The sequence below is a fragment of the Bubalus kerabau genome, chromosome 8 (assembly GCF_029407905.1).
Source record: "Bubalus kerabau isolate K-KA32 ecotype Philippines breed swamp buffalo chromosome 8, PCC_UOA_SB_1v2, whole genome shotgun sequence".
In the NCBI taxonomy this organism is placed as follows: domain Eukaryota; kingdom Metazoa; phylum Chordata; class Mammalia; order Artiodactyla; family Bovidae; genus Bubalus; species Bubalus kerabau.
Window position 1 is genome coordinate 92,423,368 of NC_073631.1, and position 20,672 is coordinate 92,444,039.

Here is a 20,672-nt window from a genome sequence, read left to right on the forward strand (position 1 = left end):
ATGACATTCATTCACTGAAGTATTTAGAAGGTGTACTTACATCTGCAAATTACTTTGAAATGCATCAAAAACTAAAATGAATTGATGGATTAAAAAAGATAAAAGACACAGCAAAAAGAGTAAAAGGTTAATAGAGAATCTGATGGTGGGAATATGAATGTTGACAGAACAACTGTTTCAACTTTTCTATATGTTTGAAAGTTTTTTTAATGTTGAAAAAGTACACTGTGATGGAAATAAGGGATAGGTAGATAAAATAATAAATTAACTAAATTTAATAGGATGACTTGATGAATGCCATAAAATATAATTTTACTTAAACCAAAGAGCAAAAATAGTGATCACAGCAATACGTTTTAGTAATGCTTTCTAAAATGAAGAATTCAAGACTTAAAAAAAAGTATTCACATTTTGCACTTACATGAGCTTACCACATTCTATTACATATAATAGTATGTTACATTTTTATAATTTTTATATGAAACATCATATACAAACATATGGATTACTTGTCCTTTAACATCACTAATAAATGGCACAAAGACCCATGGTAAGAGAACCTGCATGGACACCTTAAACTGGCAAACTATAATTTCAAAGAATCTGATTACTTAATATCTGCCATTCTGCATGAAGTGAAACAATGCAGAAGTCTGATTAGTAAACAGATAATAAGAAAATAAGAGAAAAGATGTGCAAAATTGTATTAAAACAGTCTCCCACAAACTGACAAGAAAAAAGAAAAAAAGCCCAACAGAAAATCAGGTAAAGAGTAAGAGCAGACAATTCAAAGAAGTAAAAAGGGTCGATAAATATAAGATTTTTTAAGTTTCCAAGTACTCAGGGAAACTAAATATACCTAAAACCTGCCAGACTGAAAAAAGTACACATATTGCTAAAGCAATACCATTGACAGTATAAGGAAGGGACATGCTATTTGCATTTGAATCCTATGACATTTTGGCATATAATCTGGTGTCATCTATGAAAATAACATGTGTTTACTCTTTGATTCTTCAACCCCACCTTTACAAGTTTATTTTAGAGAAAAAATAAGCTTGAATGTACAATTGTTCAAGGATGTTTATTAAAGCATTATTTGTAAGAGTAAGTAACTGAAAACTACCTGTCTATCAAACAGAAAATGGCTGCATTCATTATATTAGATTGACGTAAAATATAATGCAGCTATTAAAAGAATGAGTTTGAGTTATATGAATTAGCCCAGAAAGAGGTCTATGATCTATCATTAAAGAAAGCAACCAGTATACTAAGGTCTCACTTTTGTGAAAATTTTAAACAGAGGAAAAGATATATATGTTCATATAGAATTATATATGTATTTTTATAAACATGAATGGTTTGAAGAAATCATAGTCAACTGTTACCTTTACCTCAGCAAGTGGGCATAAAGGCATGGAAAAGCTACATAGCTTGATACTGTTGTATATACTACTTCTGTTACTTGAAAATAATCAGAAAAACATTTTAGGAGAAAAGAGATTTCAAAAAGTATAATTATAAATCATACTGGCTCTAAATGATTGTCAACTGAAGTAAATTGGCCTCATAATGGGTAGTTCAAGTTGTCACAGATTAGGCTAAAATGCTGTCATCAAGGTGCTAGGAAATATGAAGAATTTTAAAGCACATAAAATGAAGAAATAAACATGGACAAAATAACCAAATCACCAGCATTTGAATGGCACTGACTTTGCCATCAGTTAATAGTAAGAGAGGTTGGGCAAATTATATGATCCCCATTACTCAAAGCCTCAGTTTCCTTTCTGCAAAAGGGAAGAATAATAGCAACCTCACAGGAGTGCGGTTAGGATTAAATAATGACTGTTAGCATTTATTTAGTGCCTATCAAGTCACAGATGTTAATTTTAATGCTTATTATTACTGATATAGATAGAGCATAAATATTCATTAAATAGATCACAGTAGGGAAGAAGTTAGGTTGTAGGAAAAAAAAAAAACATAGGGGATAGAAACATGACATAGATTTTAAAGCTCAAAATGTACAAGCAAATACTGAGACAAAATGATAAAGGAGAAATTATTACAGATTGAGCAAATTTTTAAAATTTATATTTGAATAGCCATCTATTCAGGTGGATAACAATATAAATATACCATCAATTATCTGCTAATATTTTATAATAGGTATAATATGTATGATCAAAAAATACTTGGGCTATTGGAAGTAAAGCAGCTAGAAAATAACAAGCAAATAGTTGACTGGGAAACGAATACAGATTTTTAATAAGTATATATATTTTTGTTGTTATTGTTGTTTACTCGCTAAGTTGTGTGGGACTCTTTGCCACATCATGGGCTATAGCCCGCCAGGCTCCTCAGCTCAGTTCAGTAGCTCAGTTATGTCAAACTGTTTGTGACCCCATGGACTGCAGCACACTAGGCTTCCCTGTCCATCATCAACTCCTGGAGCTTACTCAAACTCATGTTCATTAAGTCAGTGATGCCATCCAACCACCTCATCCTCTGTCATCCCCTTCTCCTGCCTTCAATCTTTCCCAGCATCAGGGTATTTTTCAGTGAGTCAGTGCTTTGCATCAGGTGGTCAAAGTATTGGAGCTTCAGCTTCAGCATCAGTCCTCCAATGAATATTCGGGACTGATTACCTTTAGGATTTATTGGTTTCATCTCTTGCTGTCCAAGGGACTCTCAGGAATTTCTCTAACACCACAGTTCAAAAGCATCAATTCTTCAGTGCTCAGAGTTCTTTATGGTCCAACTCTCACATCTATACATGACTACTGGTAAAACCATAGCCTTGACCAGACGAACCACTGTTGGCAAAATCATCTCTCTGCTTTTTAATATGCTGTCTAGGTTGGTCTTCTCTCCATGGCATCTGGTCCCATCACTTCATGGCAAATAGATGGAGAAACAGTGGAAACAGTGACAGACTTTATTTTCTTGGGCTCCAAAATCACCGCAGATGGTGACTGCAGCCATGAAATTAAAAGACGCTTGCTCCTTGGAAGGAAAGTTATGACCAATCTAGACAGCATATTAAAAAGCAGAGACATTACTTTGCTAACAAATGTTCATCTAGTCAAAGCTATGGTTTTTCCAGTAGTTACGTATGGATGTGAGAGTTGGACTATAAAGAAAGCTGAGCACAGAAGAACTGATGCTTTTGAACTGTGGTGTTGGAGAAGACTCTTAGAGTCCCTTGGACTGCAAGGAGATCCAACCATTCCATTCTGAAGGAGATCAGCCCTGGGATTTCTTTGGAAGGAATGATGCTAAAGCTGAAACTCCAGTACTTTGGCCACCTCATGCGAAGAGTTGACTCATTGGAAAAGACTCTGATGCTGGGAGGGATTGGGGGCAGGAGAAGAAGGGGACGACAGAGGATGAGATGGTTGGATGGCATCACCGACTCTATGGACATGAGTTTAAGCAAACTCTGGGAGTTGGCGATGGACAGGGAAGCCTGGAGTGCTGAAATCCATGGGGTCACAAAGAGTTGGACACGACTGAGTGATGAACTGCACTGTACTGAGGTTGGTCATAGCTTTCCTTCCAAGGAGCAAGAATCTTTTAATTTCATGACTGCAGTCACCATCTGCAGTGATTTTGGAGCCCAAGAAAATAAAGTCTGTCACTGTTTCTCCAGTTTCCTCATCTATTTGACATGAAGTGATGGCACTGGATACCATGATCTTCATTCACTGAATGTTGAGTTTTAAGACAGCTTTTTCACTTTCTTCTTTCACTTTCATCAAGAGGCTCTTAAGATTTTCTTCACTTTCTGCCATAAGAGTGGTGTCATCTGCATAACTGAGATTATTGATATTTCTCCCAGTAATCTTGATTTCAGCTTGTGCTTCAGTCAGCCTGGCATTTAGCATGATGTCCTCTGCATATAAGTTAAATAAGCAGGGTGACAATATACAGCCTTGACGTACTCCTTTCTCAATTTGGAACCATTCTGTTGTTCCATGCCCAGTTCTAACTGTTGCTTCTTGACATGCATACAGATTTCTCAGGATGCAGATCAGGTGGTCTCGAATTCCCATCTCTTTAAGAGTTTGTTTAGGAAGCATCACTACATAAAAACCTAGCAGACGTGATGGAATTCCAGCTGAGCTATTTCAAATTCTAAAAGATGATGCTGTTAAAATGCTACACTTAATATGCCAGCCTATTTGGAAAACTCAGCAGTGGCCACAGGACTGGAAAAGGTCAGTGTTCATTCCAATACCACTAGGCTCCTTTGTCCATGGGATATTTTCAGGCAAGAATACTGGAGTGGGTTGCCATTTCCTTCTCCAGGGGATCTTCCTGACCGAGAATTAAACCCATGTCTCCTGCATTTCCTGTATTGGCAGGTGGATTCTTTACCACTGAGTCACCTGCGAAGCCCAATAGGTATATATACACACACATAAATGTATGTACATAAATACTAATATAACCCAAATCAAGTAATCCTTACCATTCCAATTTGAAAATGTAACTACATAATTAAGGGAGGAGTAATGTTTTTTTGTATTAGGATACATAAAGGTTTAGCATGTTTCTTTATAAGGAATATCAATTTAACAAAAAAAAAAAGGAGATAGGGAGATATTAAAAAAGAGAATTTATGTTGATGTAGTAATTTTACTTAACAGAAACTAAACTGGCAGCATCAAAAATCACCCTTAGTTATTAGGGGTATGGAATTAACAGATTTACACCACTATATATAAAAACTGGTAAATAACCAGAATTTACTGTATAGCACATGGAACTATATTCAGTATCTTGTTAATAACCTATAATGGAAAATAATCTAAAGCTGTACACCTGAAACTAACACAATATTATAAGTCAACTACAGTTAGGTAATTTATTAAAAAACTGTCCTTACTTGAAATGTTTGAAAAGCTGTCCTCTTGCTCTGATTGACATACACCACCAAAACTCTGGTTGGAGGGCAAATGTGCAGATTCTAAAATCCTATAATTGAAAGAATACAACTTTTAATTGCATAAAGCACAGTCAAACAATGGTCAGTTTACCCAGAGAAACCAAGAGCTTAGTGAAATTACATGAAAATTCTGTGTGCGTTTTTGTGTGTGTACACATTCTTCAGTAGGTCTATAGCTTTCATCAGATTATCAGGGGGTTCCAAGAGACTCTAAAATTTAAAAAACCCAAGTCTAGAAAGATAAAAGTGAAATAGTGGGATCGTGAAATATTACAAATAAGCTGGGTATATAATGCATGTCATTCTAAGAACAATCTCACTCTAGACTCAAGCAATGAAATACTATATGGCTATATTCTGCAATCTACGAAATAAAGTAGGAAAACTGATATAAGGTTATTAAAATAGCTAATTTCATTGATGTTAAAGTCATCTTGATTTCAATATGTTAAAACAGAAAATAGTTATGTCATTTCAATTTACTGAACAGGATATTTTGTATATCTCTTTGAAAATATGCAGAAGACTTTTTATTTCCCCAGAGTATAGGTCAAAGAGTTTCTACACACAATGACTAATAGGAATACTTCATGGAAAAGGGAAGTACAAGTGTAGCAGGATTTAAGGTACTACTCACTTTCTGGGCACACCTGAAAGTTTTAAAAATATGACACCATGAAATAATTCTGCTACCTATTTTCTTAGGTATACATACTTTAGAAAGGCAGTATTTTTTCCATAGAGGACCAAGTACGTTTGGCATTCTAGGTATATATATATCAAGTTTTCCAAACTTTAGCTAAGCTCCAGTTTCCACTGTTTGTTTCCATACTTAGAGAAGGTGGAAAATGGTAGAACATAAAGTGCAAAGAGTAAAGGTAGGAAAGAATATAAGTAAATGTTAGAAAACTAAGGACTATAAACTCAGCTCTACTACTGTTTAGCTATTTGAACCGACGATCACTTGATTTGTTTCATTTGGTTCAGCTATTTTTAAAAAATGGATAATGGCACAGAAGGCTCTGAGAATCAATTACAAGGGACTCATTAGATTTCCCGGAGAAGGCAATGGCACCCCACTCCAGTACTCTTGCCTGGAAAATCCCATGGACGGAGGAGCCTGGTGGGCTGCAGTCCATGGGGTCGCTAGGAGTCGGACACGACTGAGCGACTTCACTTTCACTTTTCACTTTCACGCATTGGAGAAGGAAATGGCAACCCACTCCAGTGTTCTTGCCTGGAGAATCCCAGGGACGGCGGAGCCTGGTGGGCTGCCGTCTCTGGGGTTGCACAGAGTCGGACACGACTGAAGCGACTTAGCAATAGCAGCATTAGATTCCCTCTCCTCACCTCAGAACTACATAATCTTAGAAATCAGCTTAATTAATACCTTATTTACAATTTCTAGATAGGTATATAATAGGCTTACTTTTTCAGCTGATCCACATCGGAGTTATTTTCAGGCAAGACTCTGATTCCCCGACCATAACTTGTGCCTCCATGAAGATGAAACTCTAGGGCTAAAGACGTTGCCAGGTTCTCTGAACTGACTGACTGAAGTTTGGTATGGAGGCTATAAATTCTAAGGAAGCTTCCAACCTAAAAGCAGATGGTTTATTATTTAGAAAATGGAGAAAATGAAAAAAAAAAAATCTCTGATACAATATTTAACAACTAATATGGGGTACAGACCAATAACCAGGGTTGTTGACCCATCAGAAAGGGAACTGGTATGCTACACTGATGTATACTCAATATCAGCCCCAAGGACACCATATTGAAACCAAAATGTATGTAAGTATACATACATATGCATGTATAGATACGTATGTATGCATTTTTTTCGAATCTAAAGGCACATTTTCATTTTGGGGATATTAAGACATGAAATACGATTGAGTCTTAGCTTTAGTAAAATATAGTAGCTGAGAAACCTATTACCTAAATCAAATTCAAGCCCCCTATTTGATTGGGTTGTTGAAAATAACCTGCTTTAGCTAATTTAAGGTATATCACTGATAGCTGGCCCACTCAGTTGTGTTTGACTCTTTGCTACTCCATGGGCTGCAGTCCACCATGCTAATCTGTCCATGGGATTTCTCAGGCAAGAATTATGGAGTAGGCTGCCATTTCCTACTCCAGAGAATCTTCTTAACCAGGGATCAAATTCGTGTCTCCTACATTGCCAGGTGGATTCTTTACCATTAAGCCCACTGGGAAGCCCAATTTCAGGTAACAATTAAATATGACCACTAAAACACTCTAATTATGAGACTACTAGAATATTTTTAAATGCATTATTATATCAAAATAATAAACTTCCTCTATTCCACAAGAATTCACCTGCCAGTTCAAGAGATGCAAGAGCCACACGGGTTCAATCCCTGGGTTGGGAAGATCTCCTGGAGTAGGAAATGGGAACCCACTCCAGTATTTCTGCCTGAGAAATCCCATGGACAGAGGAGCCTGGTGGGCTACAGTTCATGGGGTCTCAAAGAGTCTGATACAACTGAACAACTTTGAATGCAGCACACATTCCACAAGTTTGATGGAAAGAAAACATTTGTAAAAACAATTTCTGTCAGGACACCATAATGTGAAACAGACTCTGTGAGTTCAAATGTAGAATTAAACCAAATATATTTTTGAACTAAATGTCCTATTGTAAATTTTAGATGTTGTGCCAAACTTAATCTTAAAAATTTAACTCAGATGACCATTATATCTACTACTGTGGGCAAGAATGCCTTAGAAGAAATGGAATAGCCATTAGAGTAAACAAAAGAGTCTGAAATGCAATACTTTGATGCAATCTCAAAAACAACAGAATGACCTCTGTTTGTTTTTAAGGCAAACCATTCAATATCACAGTAATCCAAGTCTATGCCCCAACCAGTAATGCTGAAGAAGCTGAAGTTGAATGGTTCTATTAAGACCTACAAGACCTTCTAGAACTAACACCCCAAAAAGATGTCCTTTTCATTATAGGGGACTGAAATGCAAAAGTAGGAAGTCAAGAGATAACTGGAATAACAGGGAAATTTGGCCTTGGAGTACAAAACGAAGCAGGAAAAAGGCTAACAGAATTTTGCCAAGAGAACACACTGGTCTTAGCAAACACCCTCTTCCAACAAAACAAGAGAAGACTCTACACACGGATATCACCAGATGGTCAACACCGAAATCAAGATACATTCTTTGCAGCCAAAGATGGAGAACCTCTATACAGTCAGCAAAAACAAGACCGGGAGCTGACTGTGGCTCAGATTATGAACTTCTTATTGCCAAATTCAGACTTAAATTGAACAAAGTAGGGAAAACCACTAGACCATTCAGGTATAACCTAAATCAAATCCCTTATGATTATACAGTGGTAGTGAGAAACAGATTCCCAGGATAGATCTGATAGACTGCCTGAAGAACTATGGATAGAGGTTCGTGACACTGTATAAGAGGCAGTGATCAATACCATCCCTAATAAAAAGAAATGCAAAAAGGCAAAATGGTTGTCTGAGGAAGCTTTACAAATAGCTGAGAAAAGAAGAGAAGCTAAAGGCAAAGGAGAAAAGGAAAGATACACCCATCTGAATGCAGAGTTCCAAAGAATAGCAAGGAGAGATAAGAATGCCCTCCTCAGTGATCAATGCAAAGAAATAGAGGGAAATAAAAGAATGGGAAAGACTAGAGATCTCTTCAAGAAAATTAGAGATACCAAGGGAACATTTCATGCAAAGATGGACTCAATAAAGGACAGAAATGGTATGGACCTAATAGAAGCAAAAGATATTAAGAAGAGGTGGCAAGGATACACAGAAGAACTGTACAAAAAGGATCTTCATGACACAGATAACCATGATGGTGTGATCACTGGACTAGAGCCAGACAACCTGGAATGTGAAGTCAAGTGGGCCTTAGGAAGCATCACTACAAACAAAGCTAATGGAAGTGATGGAATTCCAGTTGCACTATTTCAAATCCTGAAAGATGATGCTGTGAAAGTGCTGCATTCAATATGCCAGCAAATTTGGAAAACTCAGCAGTGGCCACAGGACTGGAAATGGTAGTTTTCATTCTAATCCCAAAGGAAGGCAATGCCAAAGAATGCTCAAACTACTGCACAACTGCACTCATCTCACATGCTAGCAAAGTAATGCTAAAAATTCTCCAAGCCATGCTTCAACAGTACATAAACTGTGAACTTCCAGATGTTCAAGCTGGATTTAGAAAAGGCAGAGGAACCAGAGATCAAATTGCCAACAACCGCTGGATCATGGAAAAAGCAAGAGAGTTCTAGAAAAACACCTACTTCTGCTTTATTGATTATGCCAAAGCCTCTGACTGTGTGGATCACAATAAACTGTGGAAAATTCTAAAATAGATGGGAATACCAGACCACCTGACCTGACTCCTGAGAAATCTGTATGCAGGTCAAGAAGCAACAGTTAGAACTGGACATGGAACAGCAGACTGGTTCCAAATAGGGAAAGGAATCTGTCAAGGCTGTATCTTGTCACCCTGCTTATTTAACTTATATGTAGAGTACTACATGCGAAATGCTGGACGGGATGAAGCATAAACTGAAATGAAGATTGCCAGGAGAAATATCAATAACCTAAGATATGCAGATGACACCCTTATGGCAGAAAGCGAAGAAGTTAAGAGCCTCTTGATGAAAGTGAAAGAGGATGGTGAAAAAGGTGGCTTAAAACTCAACATTCAGAAAACTAAGATCACGGCACCCGGTGCCATTACTTCATGGGCAAATAGATGGGGAAACAATGGAAATAGTGACAGACTTTATTATTTGGGGTTCTAAAATTACTGCAGATGGTGACTGCAGCCATGAAATTAAAAGACGCTTGTTCCTTACAAGAAAAGCTATGATCAGCCTAGACAGCATATTAAAAAGCAGAGGCATTACTTTGCCAATAAAGGTCCATCTAGTCAAAGCTATGGTTTTTCCAGTAGTCATGTATGGATGTGAGAGTTGGACTATAAAGAAAGCTGAATGCTGAAGAATGGATGCTTTTGAACTGTGATGTGGAGAAGACTCTTGAGAGTCCCTTGGACTCTTAGGAGATCAAACCAGTCCATCCTAAAGGAAATCAGTCCTGAATATTCATTGGAAGGACTGATGCTCTAGCTGAAGCTACAGTACTTTGGCCACGTGATGCCAAGAACTGACTCATTTGAAAAGACCCTCATGCTGGGAAAGATTGAAGGCAGGAGGAAAAGGGGACGACAGTGGATGAGATGGTTTGATGGCATCACCGATTCTACGGAAATGAGTTTGATCCAGCTCCAGGAGTTGCTTATGGACAAGGAAGCCTGGCATGCTGCAGTTCACAAGATCACAAAGAGTCAGACATGACTGAGCAACTGAACTGAGTCCTAAAAATACCTTTAATATACAGTATTTGATATTCTCTTAACAAGACTTAAAAAGAGACACATACAGAATATTATTAAAGAAACTGACTTCTACTGAAGGAAGAAGCTGTATAACCTAAATCACATTTATTATAAATCAATTTCCCACCTCTGCTTATTATTGTCTCAGTTCATTGTATTTCTTGTCATCACTCTGGATTTGATAGGAGAGAAACGGTGGGCGAAAGAAAAGGAGGGGGACATCCATACTCCTTGAGCTACTTCTTCATTCTCAAGGATACTTTTCCCAAATAATCATGCGTTTTATAAAGAGGTAAAGCATTTATTCTTTTCTTCCCTGACTTCTAACACTGACAGAACAGCAGGGGAGCAGGAAAAATAAACTCAAAGAAGAAAAACACAAAAGGAAAAAGAAAAAAAAGGATGAAAAATTGATTTTCCTCATGGTCTCCAAAGTAAAGTAAAAAGAAAATATAAAATTTATTTCTATTTATGCACTTCTATCTCATTCTTTTTGAACATTTATTATTCTATAATTCTTTTTAATATACTCAATATATTAGACAGTATTTGTATGTAATCTACAAAGTACTTAAGGCCAGACCCAGGTGAAAGATACCATATCCATAAGTGAAAAGTTTCAAAATATAATGATAATTTCCTAATTAATTATTCTCTAAAATTAATGCAATTTCTGTCAAAATCCCCAGTGCTTTTCCTGCAACTGTAAACATTGATCTGAAAGTGAACAGTTAAGTTAGTTTTGAAGACTGAACTGGGAGTGAGGGCTTAACCTATGAAGTTTCATTTAAAAATAAAGGTATAAAAATTAAGACAGGCTGGTATTAATGGAGACACATGTATGATCATGGATAAATCTTAGAAATATAATGCCAAAGGAGAAAAGCAATTTATAGTATGATAAATAACTATATGCATTTTTCAGAAAAAATTCATAAAATAAAAGCATACTAAACATGGTTGTACATACCTACATGTTAGGATAAATAAAAAAAGGATATTGGGAAGCAAAAAATTAGGATAGGCAGAAGTACAAAGAAGGTTCCACACACAGAGTTTCATTTCTTAAAGTTAAAAATACCTAAAATAAGTGTGTAAAACATTTATAAATATTAAGTTTGGGTGACAGACACATGGATGTTCGTTTGTCTCTACTACTGCATTTCATAATTAAACAAAATAATATTTTAAAGATCAAGAGAGAATTTATATATACATAGGCTATAAAAATGACAAGTTGCTATTTCCAGAAATTCCTTCTGGAGGCAGCATTGTATTTTTTAAGCTTGCTAAATATACTATAAAATATGCCCGATGTGCTGTTAAAATAGACAAATACATAATAAATAGTCTTGTTGTTAATGTGGTAAGATTCCAAAAATACAGGTGAGGGAATCATAACCCCCAAATTATAAAACATATGTCTAAACATTGTTATAAAAGTCCATTTTAATACATAAACAAAAAAAGCAAAACAAACTAGCTATTAAGAAATTATTATTCCTTTTTAAATAATTTAAATATTCCCTATAAACTTTCAAAACTCTCCCTTTAGGTTTAACATTTTTAATAACCTGTATATGTCTGAAAATAATCAAACTATAGTTCTTGGGTCACTGATGCCAAACATACTAACTAGGTATATTTCATAATTATTTTTAAGTTGTGTCAGAATAAGCCTGGGGATTGAAAATACCCTGCTTTTGTTTATAGACAAAATGTTTGAAATGTCATTATGTGTGTGTGTATTAAATGTTTAGGGAATGTGAAATCTTACTTAAAAAGCAAATTTTCAGAAAAATGTTAAAAACGTTACAGCTAAAAAACTTAAGTTGTAAAATGTACAGAGAATTCAATTATATCATACTTTATAAATGCCTTAATTGTTCTTTATTAAATAAAATAAAAACCACATTTTTCCTGTTCCTACTCAACAAAAATACATGCATTCCATGCATTTCATTATAGATATGCAACTTTAACCAGTTTTCTTCAAGTGCTGATAAGAATTCATTGGCTACCAGTATCATTCGATTCAGGCTTTCTTAATTTAGTATGAAATGGTTGGTATGGAGGTTACCTCAGAACAACTAAAATATGCTATTACTGTACATTAAATAAAAGCCTACAGTTATATTATTTTTATACAGATAAAATTATTTCCATTTTTCTATAACATTACAGATAAATATGTCATGATATCTTTAGAGAAAAATTAATTGCCTACATTTTCTTAATTATGTGTGCTCAGAGCACCCTCTAGTGGGTGAGATAAAGCAGCGAAAAGGGAGATGAAAAATATTTTTTTAAATTTCAGGAGGCTCACTGATTCATTCATTCATCAGAAGACAGTATTTACTTCACCCTTACAATATGGAAAGCATTGTGGTAGGTACTGTTTGTTCAGGACTTGGACAAGAGAGAGGAACAGAACGACCTATAGAAGCAGCACAGAGACAGGGAAGGGAATTAAACGGTAAAAGTCCAATCTAAAATGTAAATTTTTTCATTTGTAAAACAACTCTACCTGTATCTTAAAAAGATTTTAGAATTAGCTTTATCATTATATTTATTTTTGAAACTAATCAATGCAGATAAAATCAAGGAAAAGCATCAAAAGATACCTTCAACGGTCAATTTTCTGACATAAAGTATGAACACACTCACAAAGGAAAAAAAAGTGCACTTATCACCTTCCTTGATCTGGATTTGAACCTAATTTATTGAGTTGGGTGGGCTTATTTATAACATAGTATGAAAGTGGAAATACTTCCTCAAGGACATTTATTTGCAAAAAAGAAATTAGGCACTAAAATTCATATCTAAAAAAAATACAATTCACTTTCACTGTTTTCTTCCTATTAAGTTGGCTGTATAACTTCTTCAAGGTAGGATGGAAGCTTTATTTGCAATAAAGAAAATCATTTCTTTATACTGCTTAAGAGGATTAGCTCTGGAAGCAGACACTGTACATTCAGATACACGCTTCACCCAAGTGGCTGTGAAATCTTGGGCTTAACCTCTGAGTGCCTCAGTTTTCTCATTTGTAAACAGAAATGGTAGTACCTAATGCACGAGACAGTGCTAAATACATATGAAGTGCTTCATGGATGTTACTATTATGATTGCTATTATTAATGATACTCTTCTTGGCAAGAAAGGATACTTGCAAACATCAAATATAGTAAAATGAAGAAAAATATTTCTTAAAATGTTATTAATAAACAAGAAGTGCCATAATTAAGCAGGATGCTTTTACCTAGAAAATTTTATCTCAAAAACTGAGCAAATTCTAATAAAATGCATGATACACACAAACAATTTATAATATATTTTAGAGGTAGATTAACAATTTCTTAGACCAATGAGTACAAAGTTAAAGACTGGATTTTATCAAACCAATTAAAAAAGCTTAGCATTTTTTAAGTTTACAAATATTTCATACATCCTCCATCAGTTTCAGCAAATTTTATCGCAGGATAAAATTTTTCTTTCTTATTTTCATAGCAAAATTGGGCACAGCTTGAAGATATTCAGAAATGCTCTTAAATTTTAAAAAGTTGTTCAAGCCATTATAATTTTAATGTATCATCTAATAATTTATTTTAAACATGCATTTTACAAATTAGAAATTAAAGAAAAAATAAATTTTGAATTAATTTCTAGACCTCAAATATCACCTACCATGTGATTTACCCTAAAACTAATAAAAATACAAAAGACAAACAAGTTTGCAATGTAACATCACCTTTAGAGATTTAGCCACTTGAACATGGTTATCATAGACTAAAATGTCTGCTGTCAGATTCTGCAGCTGATGGATGCGACTTAAATCACCTTCAAGAGCAAGGTCCTGCATTAAGACTCTCCAAGATGGGAATGGGGTCCTGGTGCCATCCCATACCTGCACAAGAGGCAGAACAAAACTTTAATGATCTTTTTATAAAACTGTGGAGGCTAGAAGAGGTTTATTTGCTGGTAATATAGCTTAAAAGTAATTAAATATATTCCCCCAAATATCTGCTAAGGTTTAAATAGGATCTATATTTTTTCCTGATTGTACAAGAACTACATATGGATAGGCAATGAATAAAATATAAGTAAAAAAATTCAAACTGTGAGCTTAGAAAAATGATTAACACATTGCTAAATTTTATTATTTTTTCTTTTGTGTATTTATAATATATATGTATTTTCCCTTTTACCAAACTGGCATTCTACTCTGCTTTTCATTTCTTACTTTACTGCTGGGCAGTTTTTCAAGCAATCTTATATTAGATGTAATGAACACAAGTGAATGACAATCATGGGTCCTTGAAAAGGGAAAGGTATGTTGGATTGCTATTTAAGTTACCTTGAGATAGAGATAGGAAAGGAGCACAGGACAAGTATGCACTATCCCATCCTTAAGACTTGAACTAGCTTGTGCTGTGCTAAGCTGGTAAAGACGACTGATGCTTTATTATGCTAAAAAGGCATCGCAAAAGACATTTAATGAGACGTGGGAATGGCCCTGCATGTCCGAAGTTGGGCTGTACAACAGAAAACAAGCTACTTAAGTAGAAAACACATTTCTTTTTTTAACTGTTGTTTTTTTTTTTTAGTTGATGTAGAGCTGATTTACAATGTATTAGTTTCAGGTGTACAACAGTGATTCAGTCACACATGTGTGTGACTGGTTACACATGTGTGCAATCAGTTACATATGCGTGAGCACGCACATACATACACATTATCTTTTTCATATTCTTTTCCATTATAGGTTATTACAAGATATTGAATACAGTTCTCTGTGCTATACACAGATCCTTATTGTTTATTTTATATATAGTAGTGTGTATCTCGGAGAAGGCAATGGCACCCCACTCCAGTACTCTTGCCTGGAAAATCCATGGACAGAGGAGCCTGGTAGGCTGCAGTCCATGGGGTCCCTAAAAGTCGGACACGACTGAGTGATTTCACTTTCACTTTTCTCTTTCATGCATTGGAGAAGGAAATGGCAACCCACTCCAGTATTCTTGCCTGGAGAATCCCAGGGACGGCAGAGCCTGGTGGGCTGTTGTCTCTGGGGTCCAACAGAGTCAGACACGACTGAAGCGACTTAGCATTAGCATAGCATTAGCATTAGTGTGTATCTATTAATTCCAAATGCCTAATTTATTCCTCCTCTTGTCCTTTCCCTTTTGGTAACTGTAAATGTGTTTTCTATGTTTTTAAGTCTATTTCTGTTTTGTAAATAAGTTCATTTGTTTTATTTTTTAAGATTCCAATAATAAGTGATATATGATGTTTGTCTTTCTCTTTACTTAGTACCATAATGTCTAGGTCCATCCATGTTGCTGCAAATGGCACTATTTCATTCTTTTTTTGGATAAATAATATTCTATTGTGTGTGTGTGTGTGCGTGTGTGCATAAAAATGGTATATCTTCTTTATTCATTCATCTGTTCCTGGATATTTAGGCTGCTTCCATGTCTTGGGTATTGTAAATAGTGCTATGAAAACTGGATGTATCTTTTCAAATTAGTTTTTGTCTTTTCTATATACATGCCCAGGAACAGGACTGCTAGATGATATGGTAACTCTATTTTTAGTTTTTTAAGGAACTTTCACACTGTTCTCCACAGTGGCTGCACCAATTTACATTCCCACCAACAGTGTCGGAAGCTTCCCTTTCTCCCTACGTTCTCCAGCATTTGTTATTTGAAGACTTTTTAACAATGGCCATTTTGACCAGTTTTGATAACTCATTGTAGTTCTGATTTGTGTTTCTCTAATAAAGTGATATTGAGCATTTTTTCATGTGCATTTTGGCCATTTTCATGTCTTCTTTGGAGAAATATCATTTTAGGTTTTCTGCCTATTTTCTGATGGGGTTGTTTGGAAAAGACCACATTGCCATACAAGTGTCTGCTAGGGTCAGCTTACAGAGGAAGCCCTCAAGAACGCTGGTGCCAGTGCTACGTGTTCAAGTATCATGAGTTTGCGTCACTAGCTCTGTTTCTAAAAGAACCAGGACAATAATGTTGGAAGTAGTAACATTATGTCCCAGACACTTATCTTCACTTGGAATTTGTTCTTTCATTGTGTGTACATGTTTTTGAGCAGACCAATTCATGAGTCTTTTCAAGGAGGGACTGAGAGAGTAGAGTGTAAATCAGACTTTGCTTTGAAATTCTGGAACTTTTGCAATCTTGTATCAAAACTCAATGTGTTAGGAATTTGCATATTATATACAGATCTTTTTTCCAAATAGATAACAATCACCATTTAACAATCTTTCTTTGTCAATCTGAAATGCTAATGTTATTTTTATTATTATATTAATAGCAACATGGGACCAAGAGAGGATGGCAAGGAGAGAAACTTTTTTACTATGTACTGTTTAAAAAAAATATTTTAAATTTCTGGGCAATGCTAAAATTACATACTCCAAAATTAAATACCTTATTAAAATACTACCTTGTACTTTCTACAGTTATGTTTGTTACTTTTTCAATTTCTTGACATGAAAGATTATTCTAATATGCTATGCCTTTTTTTCTTTCTTTGTTTATGAAGACATTTAAGGCTCTAAATTTTGTCTTTGAGTATACCTCCAGACATAGCCTTTAACCTATTCTTATTAACATTATAGTCTTAATAACCTATAATTAAAATTAATTTCTTTTAACAAACAGCACTATATAAGGGAATCGTGTCTACTAGAATAATTAAAGTGAATAGTTTACTATTTTATAATATTTATAATATTTTATAATATTTATAGTTACTAATAAGGAGACTGATATTAGTATCATATCTCAGTTGAGAGAAGAAATAATTATGTTATATTCTATGGTGACCGGAACTCATTTGGAGTAAGATCTGGCTTCTTTTGTTTTCAAAATAAAATTTAAAAAATATATAGTTCTAGTTTGGGATAGGAATATCAATTTCAGAAAAAAAGTATTAAAATCTGACTTCCTGTATATAAAATGAGTAAAATATTGTTATATATTCATCTCAATATATTTTTGCTATGTATAGGAAACATTTTTTAGTATATAAATGAAGGTACATTAATCACTAAAGAGAATATTGTGAATTTCTTAGTAAGTTTATGTCTGCAATGTCATTTTAGTCATTAGAGTACAGTATTCCATAATACATAAATAATTCACAAAATTCTCTATTGCTAGAACCCAAGTTTTTTTCTGATTTTTGTCACTGTAAGAAATATATGGAGAAATATTCCCTTAAAGGCATTTTCTCACATTCTAAATTATTAGTATAAAATAAATTTATGAAAAGAGTTGTTGAAATGTATAGAGAGACTTCTGAGATTTCTTTCAAATTGTCCTCAAGGAAATCTTACTAAAATAATTTCTTATATTCATAGCTGAATGCTACATTTTAAAATAATCTCTACATGAAAGTTGTTTCTACTTTTATCTGAAAAGGCTATCGACAAACATGGGATGCATGCATGATTTCTTGCTTTAGAGAGAAAATGCAGATTCAGCTATGTCAGCTAAAAGGTGGCAGGTTTTACCGCAGAATTGCGTACTAACAACACAGCAGTCAAAAGATGGAGAATACTTCTGCGCACAGCAGATTCATTATCATTAGACGTGTTTGATGATTAACAAATGCTCATTTGTTAAGTAAGTCACTTTGGGCATAAAGTGACTAGTTGACTTAAAATACCTTCTCATTTTGTTTGGATGATTTTATGTTGCTTTAGCTTCAGTTTTGTCAGATTTAACTCATTCACCCTTTTTTATAGCACACATTTACTTTCTCAGATTATTTCACGTATATATAAATATGTGCTATTTTCAACTTCAGAAACTTCCTATTTTATTCAATCATTTCTATCTCCGCTATTTTTTTTTAATATGGGCACGATACAACTGATAATAATGCTACAACCCAATACCTGCCCAATGCCACTGAATTCCATTTCCCATTACGTTCCATCACCGCAAAGAGTAGGAAGCTAAGAAAGAAGCACAGAAGCAGGGCTAAAGTAGTGTTTGTTTAACAGCATCCTGCCTTGGCAGGGTTCGGTGAAGATAATATCAGACAACTGACCTCTCCAGAAGCTATTCATAAATAAACTGGAATAGGTATAAACAAAGATTAGATGGGTCTTAGGTCACCTTTTTAATCCTTTGGATTTAAAAACAAAACAAAATACAAGAAAAATAAACACTTCAAAACCATCTATGATCTACCAGTGAAGCAGGTAGTGAAATAACCCAGAAGAGAACCCAATGTCAACAAACCAAGAAAGCAGATAAGTGAGAAGAAAGGCTACATCCACATGGAGCTACAAAACTACACATTTTTCGAAATGTAGTTTAAAAATAGCAAGAGGAAACAACTCTTTTTACCAGTACTAAAATAAGAAATATATAAACAGCATAAAGTATACTATATTTAAAATATAGAACTGATAATACTATTTTTCTCTAAAAGTTTAGGATGAAGAAGAAAAATTCAAAAATAAAGACACATGGGAATACAGGATCATTAAAAAGGTTAGATTTTAAGTTCTTAGTACATAGCTGCTTATTTATTCCATCAGAATGCTGAAATATAAGGCCTTTTTAGACTTCGAGGTCATGCTAACTTACAATTTTAAGTACTTAAAAATACCTACCTTTAGAAGAAATGATGCTCCATCCACTTCAGCTTTGCCCAAGAGCTGGCAAGTCAGGTCAAAATACTGCATTGGCTGGACATCACACAATTTGACTAATATTGAAGAAGGTGAAATATGAGTCGATGCCCAAATACGTAAAGCTTCTACCATTTTCTGGTCCTCAGCAGTGAAGTTAAAACACTTGCTTGCAGTACGAGGAATGATAGGAGCCCCCAAAGTTCCCTCAAATGTCAAAGATGCAAAGCCAGAGCTGGTGATACCTTGAGTCTCCTTTTTATATACTTGGATCTAAGAAAGTGGCAATGTAGAAAACAGAACAAACAGGTTACTGATGTAGAACCTAGGAACTGGGAACAGGAGACTATAAAATTTTGCCAATACAGTTATTGGAGGACATAATCTTTAAATAACTAGCGTATGAAATGATAAAAATCTACTGGGCTATATCAAAATCCTTAAGTACCATGTAAACTGTAACACATTATGCAAAATTTATTTTTATTTTTTAAAGAGCTAGGTGGTAGCTCCCTTAATACTATCGGTGCACTTTTACTAACAAGACAATCATTAGCTTTTTTAAAGATATAATTTATAAAAAGAAAAAGGATAATAAGAAATAGTTACTTATGAATATTGTAGGGAAAACTAGAACACTCAAAATATAAGAGTCTGAAGTGGATAAAATGGAGCTGAAACTAAGGTTTCATCAGTCTGACTGAGAGAACTCAGATAAGCCTTAAAAACATTGGCTTTCTGAATTTTGAGGCTCAGTTATTAGGTGCACATGCAACATGACTGTTACATCGTCATAAAATAATCCTTTTGAAATGCCTTTTAAGTCTCCTGTAACACTGTCTGATATTAATAAATATATTTATGTATTTATGGAAAATTGGAAAATGTATTCAACTGATAGATGCTTAAACTGTGATGTGTTAAAACTTGTTTGATATAACTAAATCAGTACATAGATAAAAATTTATAGAAATAAGTGAATATTTTACAAAGGAATAATGGTTAAAAATCAGAAATTTAGGCTTCTATCTCAAGAAGCTGCACAAAGAATATTATCTCAAATCCAAGGAAAGTAGAAGGGAAACACAGTCAAAGGTAAGAGAAATAGAAACATATAATAGAAAATCAAAGCTAAAAACTAGTTCTCTGAAGAGATTAACAAAAATAATAACCCTAGAAAATGGCTGACTTGGAAAAAAAAAAATGAAACACAAATTATAATATCAAGACTGCAAAAAAGGATTTATCATTACAAATCCACCAAACATCTAAAACATGAGTAACATATGACCAAATTTATACCAATAAAGTCTACAATTTGAATGAAATAATTTTTTCTAAAAATTAAATACATCAAAGCTGATAGAAAGAATAAAAAAACTCATTCGTCTTAAAGAAATCTTAATTCATTAATATAATCTATCAATAAAGAAATCATCAAGCTCAGATAGCTTTACCAGTGCATTATTCCAAGCAGTTAAGTAAGGAAAAAACCCAGTAATCTTGCATAAACTCTTCCAGAATTGATAAAGAAGGGCCCATTTCCTGTTTTCATGAGGCAGAAAAACTTTAATTTCAAAATTTGTCAAAGACATTGTAGGAAAAGGAAATTCCAGATCTAAACATGAAACAAGAAAATTGTAA

At 34.4% G+C, this 20,672-nt stretch overlaps 1 protein-coding gene across 6 annotated transcripts in view; it reads right to left on the minus strand.

Annotated features, from left to right (window-relative positions):
* POT1 (protection of telomeres 1) overlaps positions 1-20,672 on the minus strand; it is a 98,310-nt gene that overhangs the window by 22,163 nt on the left and 55,475 nt on the right. For all 6 annotated transcript variants that reach the window (XM_055590830.1, XM_055590833.1, XM_055590831.1 and 3 more), the window contains 4 exons: positions 19,011-19,301; positions 14,112-14,267; positions 6,381-6,550; positions 4,892-4,980 (listed from right to left, as the gene is read on the minus strand). In XM_055590830.1, coding sequence (XP_055446805.1) covers positions 4,892-4,980; positions 6,381-6,550; positions 14,112-14,267; positions 19,011-19,301 — 706 coding nt within the window. The remainder of the gene's footprint in view (positions 1-4,891; positions 4,981-6,380; positions 6,551-14,111; positions 14,268-19,010; positions 19,302-20,672) is intronic.